This window comes from Podarcis cretensis (genome assembly GCF_951804945.1).
Source record: "Podarcis cretensis genome assembly, chromosome: 5".
NCBI classification, from domain to species: domain Eukaryota; kingdom Metazoa; phylum Chordata; class Lepidosauria; order Squamata; family Lacertidae; genus Podarcis; species Podarcis cretensis.
Window position 1 is genome coordinate 73,981,353 of NC_137174.1, and position 13,194 is coordinate 73,994,546.

The following is a 13,194-nucleotide window of genomic DNA, read 5'->3' on the forward strand; positions in this document are numbered from 1 at the left end:
CCCCTTCTTCTGATTGACTTACCAAATGGTATGAGTCTTTGTCCATATGCCAGCTCTTCCTAAAGGGTTGCTTTCATCATCTGTTGATTCCCTTTCCTCTTCAGCTTGCAAACTGAACTGTCTAACTGCTTGATAAACTGTCATGTTATATGGCAGGAGATGATCTCCAATGTAGAATTGAAGCCTGTGCCTCACATTCCCTGAATTTAAGAACTGAGCAGCCTATATGAAGGAAAGGATAGAAGTTAAAAATCAACCTTCCAGCTGTGAACAAAGGAGATCAAAACTGAACAAAGCCTTACCAGAGATTCATCTATTTCCTCATCTGATCCATCATCATCACTATCTTCATCATCTTCTCTCACTCTGCCATAACCTAAAAACAGACAACAGCAGTGCAACTTGTAAAGTGTTTTACAGAGGCTGCAAGAAACACCTCTCATACTATTCTATTTCCAGATGCAAATAAGTCACTAAGAAACATTAAAAATGGATCACAACAGTACAGCTTGCCAATATGCAGTTTTGGTAGCATCCTATGTGCAGAACTGCAGAGTAACCAGACCTCTGCACTGAGGACATAAACTATGGAATTTGCTACCACAAGACACAATGGTCACCAACTCTGATAGTTTTAAAAGGGGATTAGAAGAATACATGGATAATTAGACTGGCAATAGCTTAGTCATGATGGCAGCACACTAACTCTAGCATCAGAGGCAGAATTCCTATGGACACCAGTTGCAGGTGAACAACTGAGGAAGAGAACTATTGCTCTCATTCCTGTTTGTGGGATTCCCAAAAGACATCTTGCTGGTTGCTGTGAAGTAGACTTGAGATGTGAACTAGATTAGACTGGGCTAGATTAGAGAAGTGAAGACCCTCCCTCTTTTATTCAAATAGAATTCGTTTTTTGAAAACACTTTAAAAGAACTTTGAGAAAAAATATACAGAAAGTTCCATTGCTGCTTGGTCTGCTAGTGACCTTTGGCTTAGTTTGGAGATACGAGAAGCAATCTACTGTCCTTTTGACCTAGCACCTCAAACAACAAAGATACCCTGCTTCAAAATTGACAATAATTATGATTATGTAGCTCTATAAACTAGGGTAAAAGTCCACTTTTGAACAATCCGCACCTATGTGCCATCTGTTTCTCCCTATTCTTGCCCCAGGGGAAATAACATAGATGTCTAGCATCTGTGGAAACATGTTTGAGCAGTCCATGGTGACGGAGAGTGAAGCATTTTGCTATTAGCTCTCCAAAATACTATCTTGTAAAGATCTCCCACTAGCAACAATAGTTTTTAGCTAGTGGTATGAAACTTTTAACATGTGGGATCTTGAAGTTTTCCCAGATTTTTGGTGATACCTATCTGCTATTTACATACAAGCAAACACAGCAATTCTGGTGCAACAAGTGATAAAGTGAACCAGAGAGACCATTTGGGCTGGGCAGATTGCTTTCTTGAATACACCCGGAGGGGGGGGGAGCATTTTAATTGGAGATTGACAGGCAGTCTCAATCAACCTGAAACTCTATACAATGATTATTGAACTATAATCAGGTAATCAGGTAATAAAAAGGTTCAGATTTTACTGTCAATTTACAACTTCAAGAATTTACAAGCTGTACAATGAGACCCTTTATGACACATACAGCAGTAACTGACACACAAGGCAACCACCATACTTTTTACAGTGTATCGTAAGGAAAAGAGGTACCTCTAACTACAAGATATCTTTCAATGGCTTGTACCAACGCCAGGGGATCTATCTTCACAGGTCCACCTTTCCACTGTTTCACATTAGCACAGTCTGGATGTCTTTGCAACTGGCATTTTAACTGATGGGTGTTGAAAAATTTTAAAGCTTGCGATCCTCTGTTAAGAGAAAAACTCAAGATAATTTATGAAAAACGTTGCTACAGTTATTCTATTTTCACTTGTGGACATTTAATACATTACAGCAATTAAAATAGTTTCTGCCTTTGGCTTTACAATCAAATTATTAAAACTGCATGCATTTTAATTTGCCATCACCTAATGTCATAATTACCTAATCAAAATTATTACAGAAGATGTGCCTCATGCCAGTTTAAGCTGAGCAAGGTGACAATCCTATGCACACTTACCTGGGATAAGCCCAACTGAACACAGTGGGACTTACTTCTGAGTAAACATGCAGAGGATTGCACTTCAGGTGTTGATAAGAAAATAGTAATTAGATATTGGACTGCTATTTCAGTGTATCTTGCTGCTTTAGATGTTAATGTATATCAATTTGTAAGAGATTTAGATTCATTTTTGTTTGCTTGTTCAGGTTATAGTTCTAGTTCTGCAGTTATTATATTCACAAAATTTCCTGTCACTATAATGTGGAAACAGTCATCAAATATCTCCCAGTTCAACAAATCCAATGAAAAACAGAAAAAACAGAGTGATATCCAGCTAAGTCATACTCAGAACAGACCTACAGAAATCAACTTACTTGTCCACTAATTTCAGTGGGTATTATACTAACAATGGATATCATCCATAGGATCTAACATTTTAATGAAACAGACCCACAAACTTATTTAAAAATTAGCAGTTCTTGTAGTTATTGCTGTACATTTCTTACTTGCTAAACTACTGATAAAAACAGAAATGCATACAATAGCAAATATTACAACCACACATGCACACACAAATAGTGTTGGCTGTATTTGCTTAGACTAAAAATACTGAATTCATTTAAGACACCGACAGCAAAAAGTTATAAGAAACAAAAAGACACAGACTTGCTTGACTTACACATGGATTTGGAATACGGCTTCAACTATTCTCTCATTCTAGAGTTTTGGTCAAATATCTGAAAGAGGTACTTCAAGGTGTTTTCCTTATATCCAATATGGAATTTCATAAATCAGCTGAGCAAAAAGACTCATTTGGAAAACCAACCAAGGAAAGGGTTCATCTTGAAACCAGAAAAATATTGAGTCTCTAACTACTTCTAAATCTGAACTACCTATTCACCAAGTATCCAATAGGAATACTGTTTCAATTATAGCTTTTGAATGGTGTGTAGAGAGCAATGAATTTAGCCGTAGTATTCTGCTAAAATTGACTAATATAGTTTTGGTCTTAGTAGTTGTATGCCATGTCCCCACTATCACTATTCAACAAAGATGTAAGTCATACTCTCCCCTTCTAGTTCCAAACAACATTTGGAAGCTGGAATTTTATATTAAAATGTTAAGTAAGAACAACCTTTATGGGAGTTCATTAAAGATGCTTATGCTAATGATGTTGAAGCTGTAAATATGGTTTTTAGGAGTTTGAAAATACCTACTCATTATTTGAATTTAGCACTATCATTAGAAGCAAAGCACTGCTTTTTCTACAGGTTTTTGAACTGCTATGACCATAAATGGTAAAATGGACAGCAAACACAACACAATGGGCCACTTAGCCATGCAGAATTCATGATTCCAGGAATATTCTGGAAATGCGACACGTTTACCTGAGAATTAATCCTTACCTGCTCCCTGTTCCATTTCCGCTTGGAAAGTCATGGACTTTAACTGGAAATTGCTCCATCTGACTAAGACAGTTGTTCATTTTGTGGACCAAAGCCAACAAAGGTGCATTTTCTAATGGCTCTAATCTTCCAAGGGGTTCTTCTCCAGGAAGCTAAAATTAAAGTTTTGCTTAATTATTTAATTTTTAAAATAGTTTTTGACAAGTGGTCACTGAGTAACTCTCTGACCAAATACTGACAAAGCAGGCAGGCTACAGGCAAATGCGATCTTATATTCCACATGCTATGGGCAACCCAAACCCAATGATTATATTTCACCAGGAACATAGGCAAGCATTTGACTTCCACAAAACAAAATGCGCCTGTTTATCCAAAACTATGGTTTAACCCAATTAAGAAAAAAAAGTACATAAAAACACATGGCAGTCAATTTTTGTGTGTGAGATAAAATGTTATCTTCAAAGCATGTTTTAGTCATTTGCCTATCAAGTTCTCTCTGGGGAAAGAGGAAAGCCATATATGGCTACCAGTCAGTTATGCCTTTTAATACCACCTCCCCTAGATTCTTGAAAGAGTAAATAATGAACACAAGAATGAAGCGACCCCTTTAATACTGGAGCTGTAAGTACTTACGGGAGAAGAGAAAAACACATGAAGGAACCTTTTCAATCTCACATCCCTGCTTACAGCATCTTTTTCACTCTTAGACGTCAAGTAAAGCAGCAGCTGTTTCATAAACCCACTATGCTGGATCTCAAATGAAGATACATCAGACTCAGAGACTATACTACGGATTTCTACAAGGCACTCAACTCCACCATCCACCTGAAATAAACAGTCTCTGTATGAGAATGAGGCTTAGTAGTCCAGGAACTATTCCACAAATGGAACAAGAACCAGCATATTTAAAAATAAAAACTCAAATCCAGAGGAATACATATCCCAGATTTTTTTACACATACTCTGCACTGCCTTACTTACTTTACACAACTTAAGTGAGCATGTGCAGAAAAGTTCATGCCAATACACCACTAAAAGGCAGCCTTTATGTAGCGGCCTTATGAGAACGTAACTATTCAGCACATTACACTGAAACTGGGTGCCTAAGTAATGTTATCCAGGATGTTTTCCCCTCACAAAGCATTCCTGGAGAGGCTTGAATGGAAAATCTATTCAGAAATATTTTCTACAAGTTGGTTCAATGTTTACTGAGCTAAGAATAAATGTGCCCACATCTTCCCCCGTCCCTTTGTGTGCCAGCTTCAGCGTTTCTCTCATGGTTTATGTCACAATTTCCCCAATACATCTAAATCACGTAACTGTGGCTTGATATCTGCTTACCAAACAGGATATGATCATCGCTAAATGAGCGCCAAAGAACTTTTAAAACTAGCTGATGTTTGAAAATGCTAGTTGTATGCCAATACCACCATGCAGGAACACTGACTATGTAGCTGTGTGAGAAAATTATGTAAGGAGGGCCTTTTAAAACAGTGAAATACTGACTCTGCACATAACGGCAAGCCAGGAATCCCAAATAACTTGAACTATGATATGATCAAGCAGTGAGCTACTGCATGAAGCCCACTCCGCTTCTCTTCACATAAGCAGGCAGAACAAAAATCAGGTTGTGATAGCTTAGCATAATGTCTAAATGCAGGATTCTGGTCTGTTGGTCCTAAATTTGTTGGACAACAAATCATGGCTTGTTTGGAAGTCAAACCAACCAACTAGAATTCCGCATTTGGGCATCACGCTGAACTATTCCTTCTTCATTTGTTGTACCTGCTATACCTGAAGAGAGCGCAAGCTGCATGCACTAGCACACTGCTTGACCGTATTGTACAACTTGCTGGCTGCACGTTCATCACCTTTTAAAATTCCAGCAATCTTTAAGATTTAGGACATCATCCATCCTAAAAGCAGAGCTGGGCACACTTTTAAGAGTCCCCTGCTCACTGACCTTCTACACATGCACATGGCAGTATGCTAGATTACCACCAGGAATTTACCACGGGGTAGCTAAAGTGGTGTCCTTCAGATGTTGCCCAACTCCCATCAGCCCCAGACAGCGTGGCTATACAGGATAATGGGAGTTGCAATCCACCATATTTGATGTCCAAATCTATTATACCCTCTCCCCTCCCCACCAAGTTACATAAACATCTATTGAATCCTCTATGTGTAAAACTGCATCCATCACCCACGCTAAGGATTGTGTCCCAATATTCATATAGTTACAATGCTCAGGGAGCACTATTTAAAGATTCCTGGCTTTGTATCATAAGGCACTGGACATACATAAATTGGCAGTGACAACATACCAATATACCCTACAACATAGAAGAACTGCAAAATGGAAAAGTTAGTGACACCAATGGCTTTTAAACAGACAACTTCTGAAGCTTAGAAGATGGATGCAATAAGCACTGATGACCTCGCTATTTTAATAAATAAATAAAGGCAGAAAAGGCTTGGGGCTTATCCATGTGTACATTCTAAGTAGTATTAAACTATTTGTTCTTCCTGTGAAAAGTTTGTCCTCTCATTCCAATATAGATTAAAAAGATATTCTAACCTGAAGGTTGAGTTGTTCAGTTGCAGTGCAAAGTCTCTGTAACACATTTAGTGCAGGGTTGCTTCCATCCATGTTCTCAGAGCTAAAATAACGCTCCACAAATTTGTGGGCTTGCTCTTTAATCCAACCCTTAATTTTCTCTCTACAAGAAATGTACAGTTTAATATATTGAACACTTAACATTGGCATACTAAGCACAACTGCCCTGCACAATTTGAGTACATTTTCACAGTGCAAAGAAGTCTCAGAGGTAGGAAAATCTGCAAGGCCAAGAATTTTCTTCCCACCAAAAAGAACTCCCATTGCACTTTAGTCCAGATTTGTTAAATATAGACAGTTACTTTATCCAGATCGCTCATGAGTATAACTTCATTGTCCTTGCAATCTCATTTCCCTCTACTCTGCTTGCCCTATGATTTTAAGAATTTATCCTCTGCCTTCCATACATATACTTTTACTCCCCCATTCTGTAAACTTCATTTTGGCACATTCTGTCCCAGCTTGAAGTTCTTCATCATCCTCTCCTACCAAAATTTTCTATTAAAACCAAGACTAAGCTGCCACAGACAACACGGGTAATCTATATTAAACTTTTTTTGCACGTCATAGTAAACTATAGTTAACAGTTTACTGTGAACATGCTGATCTGGATCACTTTGGTCCTCCCCACCAGCAAGCTGGAGAAACAGGTCATGGTGCCTGGGCTTACTGTGGGTGTTTGATCTGTTGCCAAGAACAAACCTTGGTTACAAGATTGCAGTTTGATTAAAAACAAACATTGGTTTGAACACAATGCTAAGCCAGGAATCATGGCCTGTTCTGCAGGAGAAAGTGACCAAGATCAATGTTCATAGTAAACCATTAACTTTGGTTTACCATGGCATGAGAACTGGGCCACTATAGGCTTCACTGAATGGAGTTTTGTGTAGTGAAGTATGATTATACCTGTTGTTGGATATTGTGTCCTTTGAGGCAGCTCTTGCCAGACCACTCACACCTGCTGTACGTGCTGGTTCAATGTTGTTGCTATTGGACTGTGTGCTTAATCTTCCCCAGGTTTTAGGATTCAAACTTGCCAAGAAGGAAGATTTAGGAGATTGAGTAGCTGTAGGGCTTTTAGCTTTTGGAAAAAGAGAATGGGAGAGAAAGTTGAAAGTTTAAGCTTTAAAAAGTCTTAAGCTTTACCATTTGGCATTAAAAGTCACCAACATTCAGAGTTCTGCTCCCTTTTAATGCATGTCATGTTTTCCTCCTAAGCAAAGCTATGAGATAAGCAATTACAGCTCCCAATTGTGGAATAAAATATTATCAGGTGGATCTTCAAAGTGATTTAAAGACACTTAAATGTTTACAGTTCAAATGTGTACACAAACATACATCAATGCTAAAGCTGCTTTGTGCGTCTATTTTATTATGTGTCCACAAACTACTAAAAGGTCACCAGCACTGTGTACAATGGATTCATCTCAAATTTTAAAAAAGCTTAATACTCTCCACCTTTCTTTTTACAGAAAGAATGGTCACAGCAGAAGCAGAAAAAGAACATTACACACAAAGATACAGCTAAAGGAAGCAAGTAAAATCAAGTAAACTGAACTTCAGTGACAGCCAGGAGGTATCATCACCTACCTATAAAGGGGGGGGGGCGCTACGGGGGGCGGAAATCAGCAGCAGCCTTCACTTTAAGCTTTGTATGGAGCAGATAGCTTCTTCTGCATTTAATGAAAACTTTGATTTCCAGAAACAACAAAAATTTACTTCCATTTGCATATTCTAATAATCTAATCAAAGCCACTTCAAACATTTGTGCCAAAACAAAAAGTTTCCGGTCAAAAATATATCAGTTCATTCAGTTGCTCAAAATGCAATGTCACTGCTTTGATTTGGAAATATTTATTTTACAGGTCTGCCAACATCTAGGCATTTAGGGCATATTCAGAACTAGAAAACTTTCTTTCCTGAGGACTGTACAGCACTGCTTCTTAAGTAGCCACAATATTTGATTTACTATACCCATTATGCAATTTCAACAGAAGCTTACCTTGATTGTCTACTTTGTCATCATCTCTGGGAGGTGAATACTTTGGCCGCCGGGGCCCACGTTTTGGCAATCTTTTTCTCTTCAGAACATCACTTAATCGGCTGTCAAACGTTAAAAAATGCACATGTCATACATACATCAGGCCTGATACATTACATTTGAACCAAACCGTAATATATTTGAACCAACCTGGATTTTAAATTATAGCTAATAATCTCAACTAATAAACTGGTATGTTAGCATTTTTCTTCCACTTTAGCAGACAGCTCAGATTATTTTAATTTGTCTGTCAAAGAAAGCATTCTAATGTGGGACCTTAACCTATTTCTCAGCAATGCCATTAGTAGCATTTTGTTCACAGACCAAGTCAAACACACTCACCCCTGTGGACTCAGGTCCAGAGAGTCTTCCCTGCTGTGCTGTAAGCTTGGAGAGCCTAAGTCTGCGGCTGCATTGCTAGCAGCAGTGGCAGTTCCAGTGCTTATTGTTGTAGTAGCACCCAGCGTTCCTGAGCCATTAGTGCATGCTTTGGGGGGACTTGTCAGCAAAGCCTCCGATTCTGCAAGATTTTTCACCTGGTGCATTACACCTTTTTAAAAAAGAAAGATAACCTTCAGTGACAAGGAGACACATATTTCAATGTGGTTTGCTTGTTCAAATCACATGACCGGGGTGCCAACTTGAATGATTTTTTTTTTGGGGGGGGGGTAAGCCCCGCCTTGCATAATCTATCACAAGACCTTGCACACACACACCATTTGAATAGCAACACTCAGTAACTTTGGGGGGGGGGCTGCCCACTCCAATATTTTATTGGGGAGGGGCAAAGAGTCCTCGGCCCCTAGGAGTTGGCTTCTATGCACATATTTTTAATACAACAAGACACATGAATCTAACTTCTGCCATTACCTTCTCTTCTGAAGTAAACACTGAAAATATCAGGTAACTTTTGCATTAAGATCTCTGCCATTTGAAGGGCTCCAACTACTATCTTAAGGTCTTGACTTGACAGCATAGAGGCTATATGACTGCAATAGAAAATGAAGACAAACAAAATTCAGCAAGATGAAAGCAGCTTCATTCACATTTTGCATACACAATTGAGGACATTTTCAGTACTGGGCAGGTTGCTGAAAGTGGGAGGGAATGTTATATTTCTGGTACCGTGGGATCAATTTCACACACTGCATGGCAAGATGCCTGACTTGTTGCTTTCACACAGACAACCATGATGTGCAACCAATCCTGGGGTTTATGTTTTGTGTTTACGAATAGGTTTTTATAATTATTTTGTCTGGTATCTTCATTTTCTCCTTGGTCAACAAGCAATCCAGTCAATAGGCCATGCGAAGACCAATTGGCATATAATGAGCATTTTGGGATTTTGTCACCGTAAAATAAAAAAAGCACATCCATTGAATATACGCAATTTAGAAAGCAGTTATAGTTAATGAACAATGGATATTCATTAATTAAAAACGCTGTGCCTTTCATTTCTTAGAGAACACAATGGCAATCACAGCTAAACACAGAAGCCTCAAGTGGTAACCAGATATCTTAAGAGGCAGTTTGCATTTTGAGACTATTGTTTTAGTCAAATGAACTGCTAGGTTAAGAATCTGACTCATCACAATAGGTTTTGCATCAAAATGCGCATAACAATTACCTTGATACTGCATGATTTTTCAGCACATCCTTCAGAAGTTCAGCATCAGCAAAATAAATTATCCTAAGAATTGCTCTAAGGCACTTGTGTCTTACTGCAGGTCCAGCTGAAGAACTGTACACTTCATAGAGAACACCAAATAAGGTTTTAATGAAAGATTTAGCCAGTTCTGGATCTTCTTTCATTAACTGTGCTCGAGCATCATCCTTCTTTGATTCTGGATGTCCACCTACAGGAAAATAATTTGACCATTAAATATCAAGGAATGATACGTTGTTTAATTTTATCCAGCCTAAACCCCTCAAGGTAACATGCTAGCATAAAATTTACAATAAAAAAAATAAAAAAATGTACCGGGAAGTACTATTTATTTATTTCATAAAATTTATACACACCACTTAGTTGTAAAGAAACCTCAAAGTGGTTTACAGAAAGATGAAACAATACAACCAAGAAAAAAAATCACTACCATGATTAAAAACAGCTGGGTAGGCTTGTCTAAACAAGGAAGTTTTTAGCAGGCACTGAAAAGAGTACAGTGAAGGAGCCTGCTTTGATCTCAATAGGCAAGGAGTTCTGAAGTGCACATGCTACCACACCAAATGATCAAGTTCTTACAAATGCAGAACAGATATTATTTGGCACCTGTAGTAGTGCCAATTCCACAGACTGAAATGGTTGCGTGGGCACAGTAGGGCAAGGCCTTCTCGTAAGTAAACCAGTCCCAAGTTGTTAAGGGCATTATTATAACAGTAACAGCTTGAACTTGATCCAGCAAGCAAACTGACAGCCAGTACAGATCTCTGAGCAGAGGTGCTATATGTTGACAAGGACTCACTCCTGTCAGCAGTCATGCTGCAGCATTCTGCGCTAACTGCAGCTTCTGGATCAAGCCCAAGGGAAAACCCACAAAGAGTGCATTTCATCAATCCAGTCTTGTAGAAACCAATGCATGAACACCAACCCATTGTGGGCTCCATTTTATTAGCATTCAAATTTAAGTTAATTGACCTTTATCCAGCACTGGCATAGCCTCTCCTGATTCAGAAGCTATGGGGAGAGAAAGCTAGGTGTCATCCTCAAAATCCCCTGGTGACAGTTCCCTGCAGCTTCATATAGCAGGAGGGACAGTATGGATCCCACAGGGTGCAACAAAAATTGCCCATTGCTACTGTCTGGTAGCAGGCCTGCGGGGAGAAGTGGAAACACTTCAAAACAGTACCTCCCACCAACAACCCACAAAGTCACTTCAAAGGAATACCATTATTGATGGTATTGAAAGGTGCAGAGAAATCAACGAGAATCTGAATTTAAATTCATTTACCTAATTTTCACACTCTAAAAGGGGCAGAGTGGAAATTCTCATCATTACATATTAGAGAGCATGTGGCCCTAAATAGGATCTCGTTCCTTATGATAGGTATCTGAACAACACCAAACTTTATATAGGAGACATGCCTTAATTACAAAAGCAAAATGTGGGAACTATTTTTTAAATAGTACTTACTAGTGTTGGTATTGGCTAGAGGGTTAGGTTTTCTCTGAATGGCACGTGCTGTTCCAGTATCCTCATTGATCTGCTGCATAGAATTAAAGTCAATTGTATAAACACGCCCCAGCGTAGACAGACTTATTTCATCTTCACCAACCTGATGAGCTGCCTGAAGACAAATATGTAAGTTTAAACTCTGTATGAGTTTTGAGTTTACATAAATGAAGATACCGTGTTCCCCGCTGCTGAGGGATAAAATGGGCACAAAATGAAAGCGTTGGTAACAGCCTCATATATGGGCCATGCCACAAATAAGGTTTTAAAAATTGTTTTTTGCCTGCTTTATGGTTTAATTGTCCTGATTTCATATTGCAAGCTACTCTAAGCACTTGCTTAAATTTATTTTTTGTGGACTACAAGTTTAAAATTAACATTCCAAAGTTTTCACCCTGTACTATACAGTATCAGCAAGGAAACTATTTTAATGGATATATTCAGCTAAGTCGGACAAAAATATCCACCATTTCATGAAAATGACTATACATAAGCTTCAAAATTAACCTAGCCTGAGGAGATGATTTCCATTTCATAGCTAAAATTTGATTAATAATTGTTAACCAATGTATACATTTACAAGTGTGAACAGTAAGCAATGTCTTTTCTTATACGGAGTGTGTGGGTTACTACCTCAATTATCCGGCTATCAATTCTGTTATAGGGATGCCAAAGACCTCTGTCATCTCGCCATTGCCATATTGCACCATCTGTGTTCTGTGCGTTTCCTTTCTTTAGCATGGTGTCAACAGCAAAAATTCCTTCTTTCGGTAAGCAAGGCATCAATTCACTGAAAAGAGCAAAAACAAACAAACAAAATTAACAGCAGATTTTTGTGTAATGCTAGACTTCATGCCAGTGTATTACGAAATGGGATCTCATTCCTGAAAGAAAAACTCACACACACACCCCCAAAAAAAGAGCCTTACCAGATAAGTGATGTAAGCTCGTACAGTTCTTGAGGGCTTCTTGGAACAAGGTCAATTTGTTCCTGACAACTTCCATTGGAGGCTCCACAAAGAAGAAAGTGAAGAGTTTCTGCAATATCTTTAAGCATAAACAATCAATCACAATGTTACTCTGCCATGTCTGTAGTAAGCATTAAAGAATGCTCTCAGAATGGAGCAATCCCAAGAAGAATGCACTTAGTGTGTATTTCTACTGCAAGAATTAAGTGTACACAGTAACAGTAACTGAAAGCAACCCAAAACCATACTGCACACATGATCCTCTCTAAAGCATAAGCCTTCAAGTGTGTGTGCCTGGGGAGGTATATTTCACCCTGGGGAATAAATGGAAAAATCTTCTGACTCTTTATACTATAGGTTGATGCTGGCAACTTTACACAAAATAAAACTGATATTGGGTCCTTAGCAACGACTTTGGGGGTCACCAGGAGGCCAGGGTCCCTAGTGAACATTACAGGCATTTGTTAGGGTGAGGGAAAGAGAAACCAGTGCATTAATTAGCACAAAGGAATTGATTGGCTGTAATTGGAGCCTACAGCTCATTCCCTCTCCCCACCCCACTGTTGACTAGGATTGCAAATAGTATAGAAAATATAGTTCTGTACAGTGTGAAATCTGTCAGATCTACTGTCAAGACAGAGTTGCATCTAAATCAGTATGAGATGGGGAGGGGAGGCGAGCGCACCTGCCCATCTTTGGGCAGGAGAGTTACTGCTGCTTACCATGAGGGAGGTTGGCATTGTGCCAATGCACCAACAGAAGCAGTTCTACCAGTGTGTTCACACAACAGCAACCTCCCTCCTGCTTTGCCCCTCCCATTCTCCATCCACGCAAGCAACCACAACTCTGCTACTAGGCAGTCGTAAGTGCCACCT

At 38.9% G+C, this 13,194-nt stretch overlaps 1 protein-coding gene across 4 annotated transcripts in view; it reads right to left on the reverse strand.

Annotated features, from left to right (window-relative positions):
* TRIP12 (thyroid hormone receptor interactor 12) overlaps positions 1–13,194 on the reverse strand; it is a 70,352-nt gene that overhangs the window by 13,821 nt on the left and 43,337 nt on the right. The window contains exons 16-29 of one of the 4 annotated variants that reach the window (XM_079977538.1): positions 12,281–12,398; positions 11,985–12,141; positions 11,313–11,385; positions 9,806–10,034; positions 9,049–9,167; positions 8,521–8,728; positions 8,140–8,240; positions 7,044–7,218; positions 6,099–6,240; positions 4,154–4,345; positions 3,521–3,672; positions 1,724–1,881; positions 303–376; positions 23–222 (exon numbers count right to left, since the gene is read on the reverse strand). In XM_079977538.1, coding sequence (XP_079833664.1) covers positions 23–222; positions 303–376; positions 1,724–1,881; positions 3,521–3,672; positions 4,154–4,345; positions 6,099–6,240; positions 7,044–7,218; positions 8,140–8,240; positions 8,521–8,728; positions 9,049–9,167; positions 9,806–10,034; positions 11,313–11,385; positions 11,985–12,141; positions 12,281–12,398 — 2,098 coding nt within the window. Of the gene's footprint in view, positions 1–22; positions 223–302; positions 377–1,723; positions 1,897–3,520; positions 3,673–4,153; positions 4,346–6,098; positions 6,241–7,043; positions 7,219–8,139; positions 8,241–8,520; positions 8,729–9,048; positions 9,168–9,805; positions 10,035–11,312; positions 11,467–11,984; positions 12,142–12,280; positions 12,399–13,194 lie in introns of all 4 variants that reach the window. The other 3 variants (XM_079977537.1, XM_079977536.1, XM_079977535.1) reach the window with 3 other exon arrangements.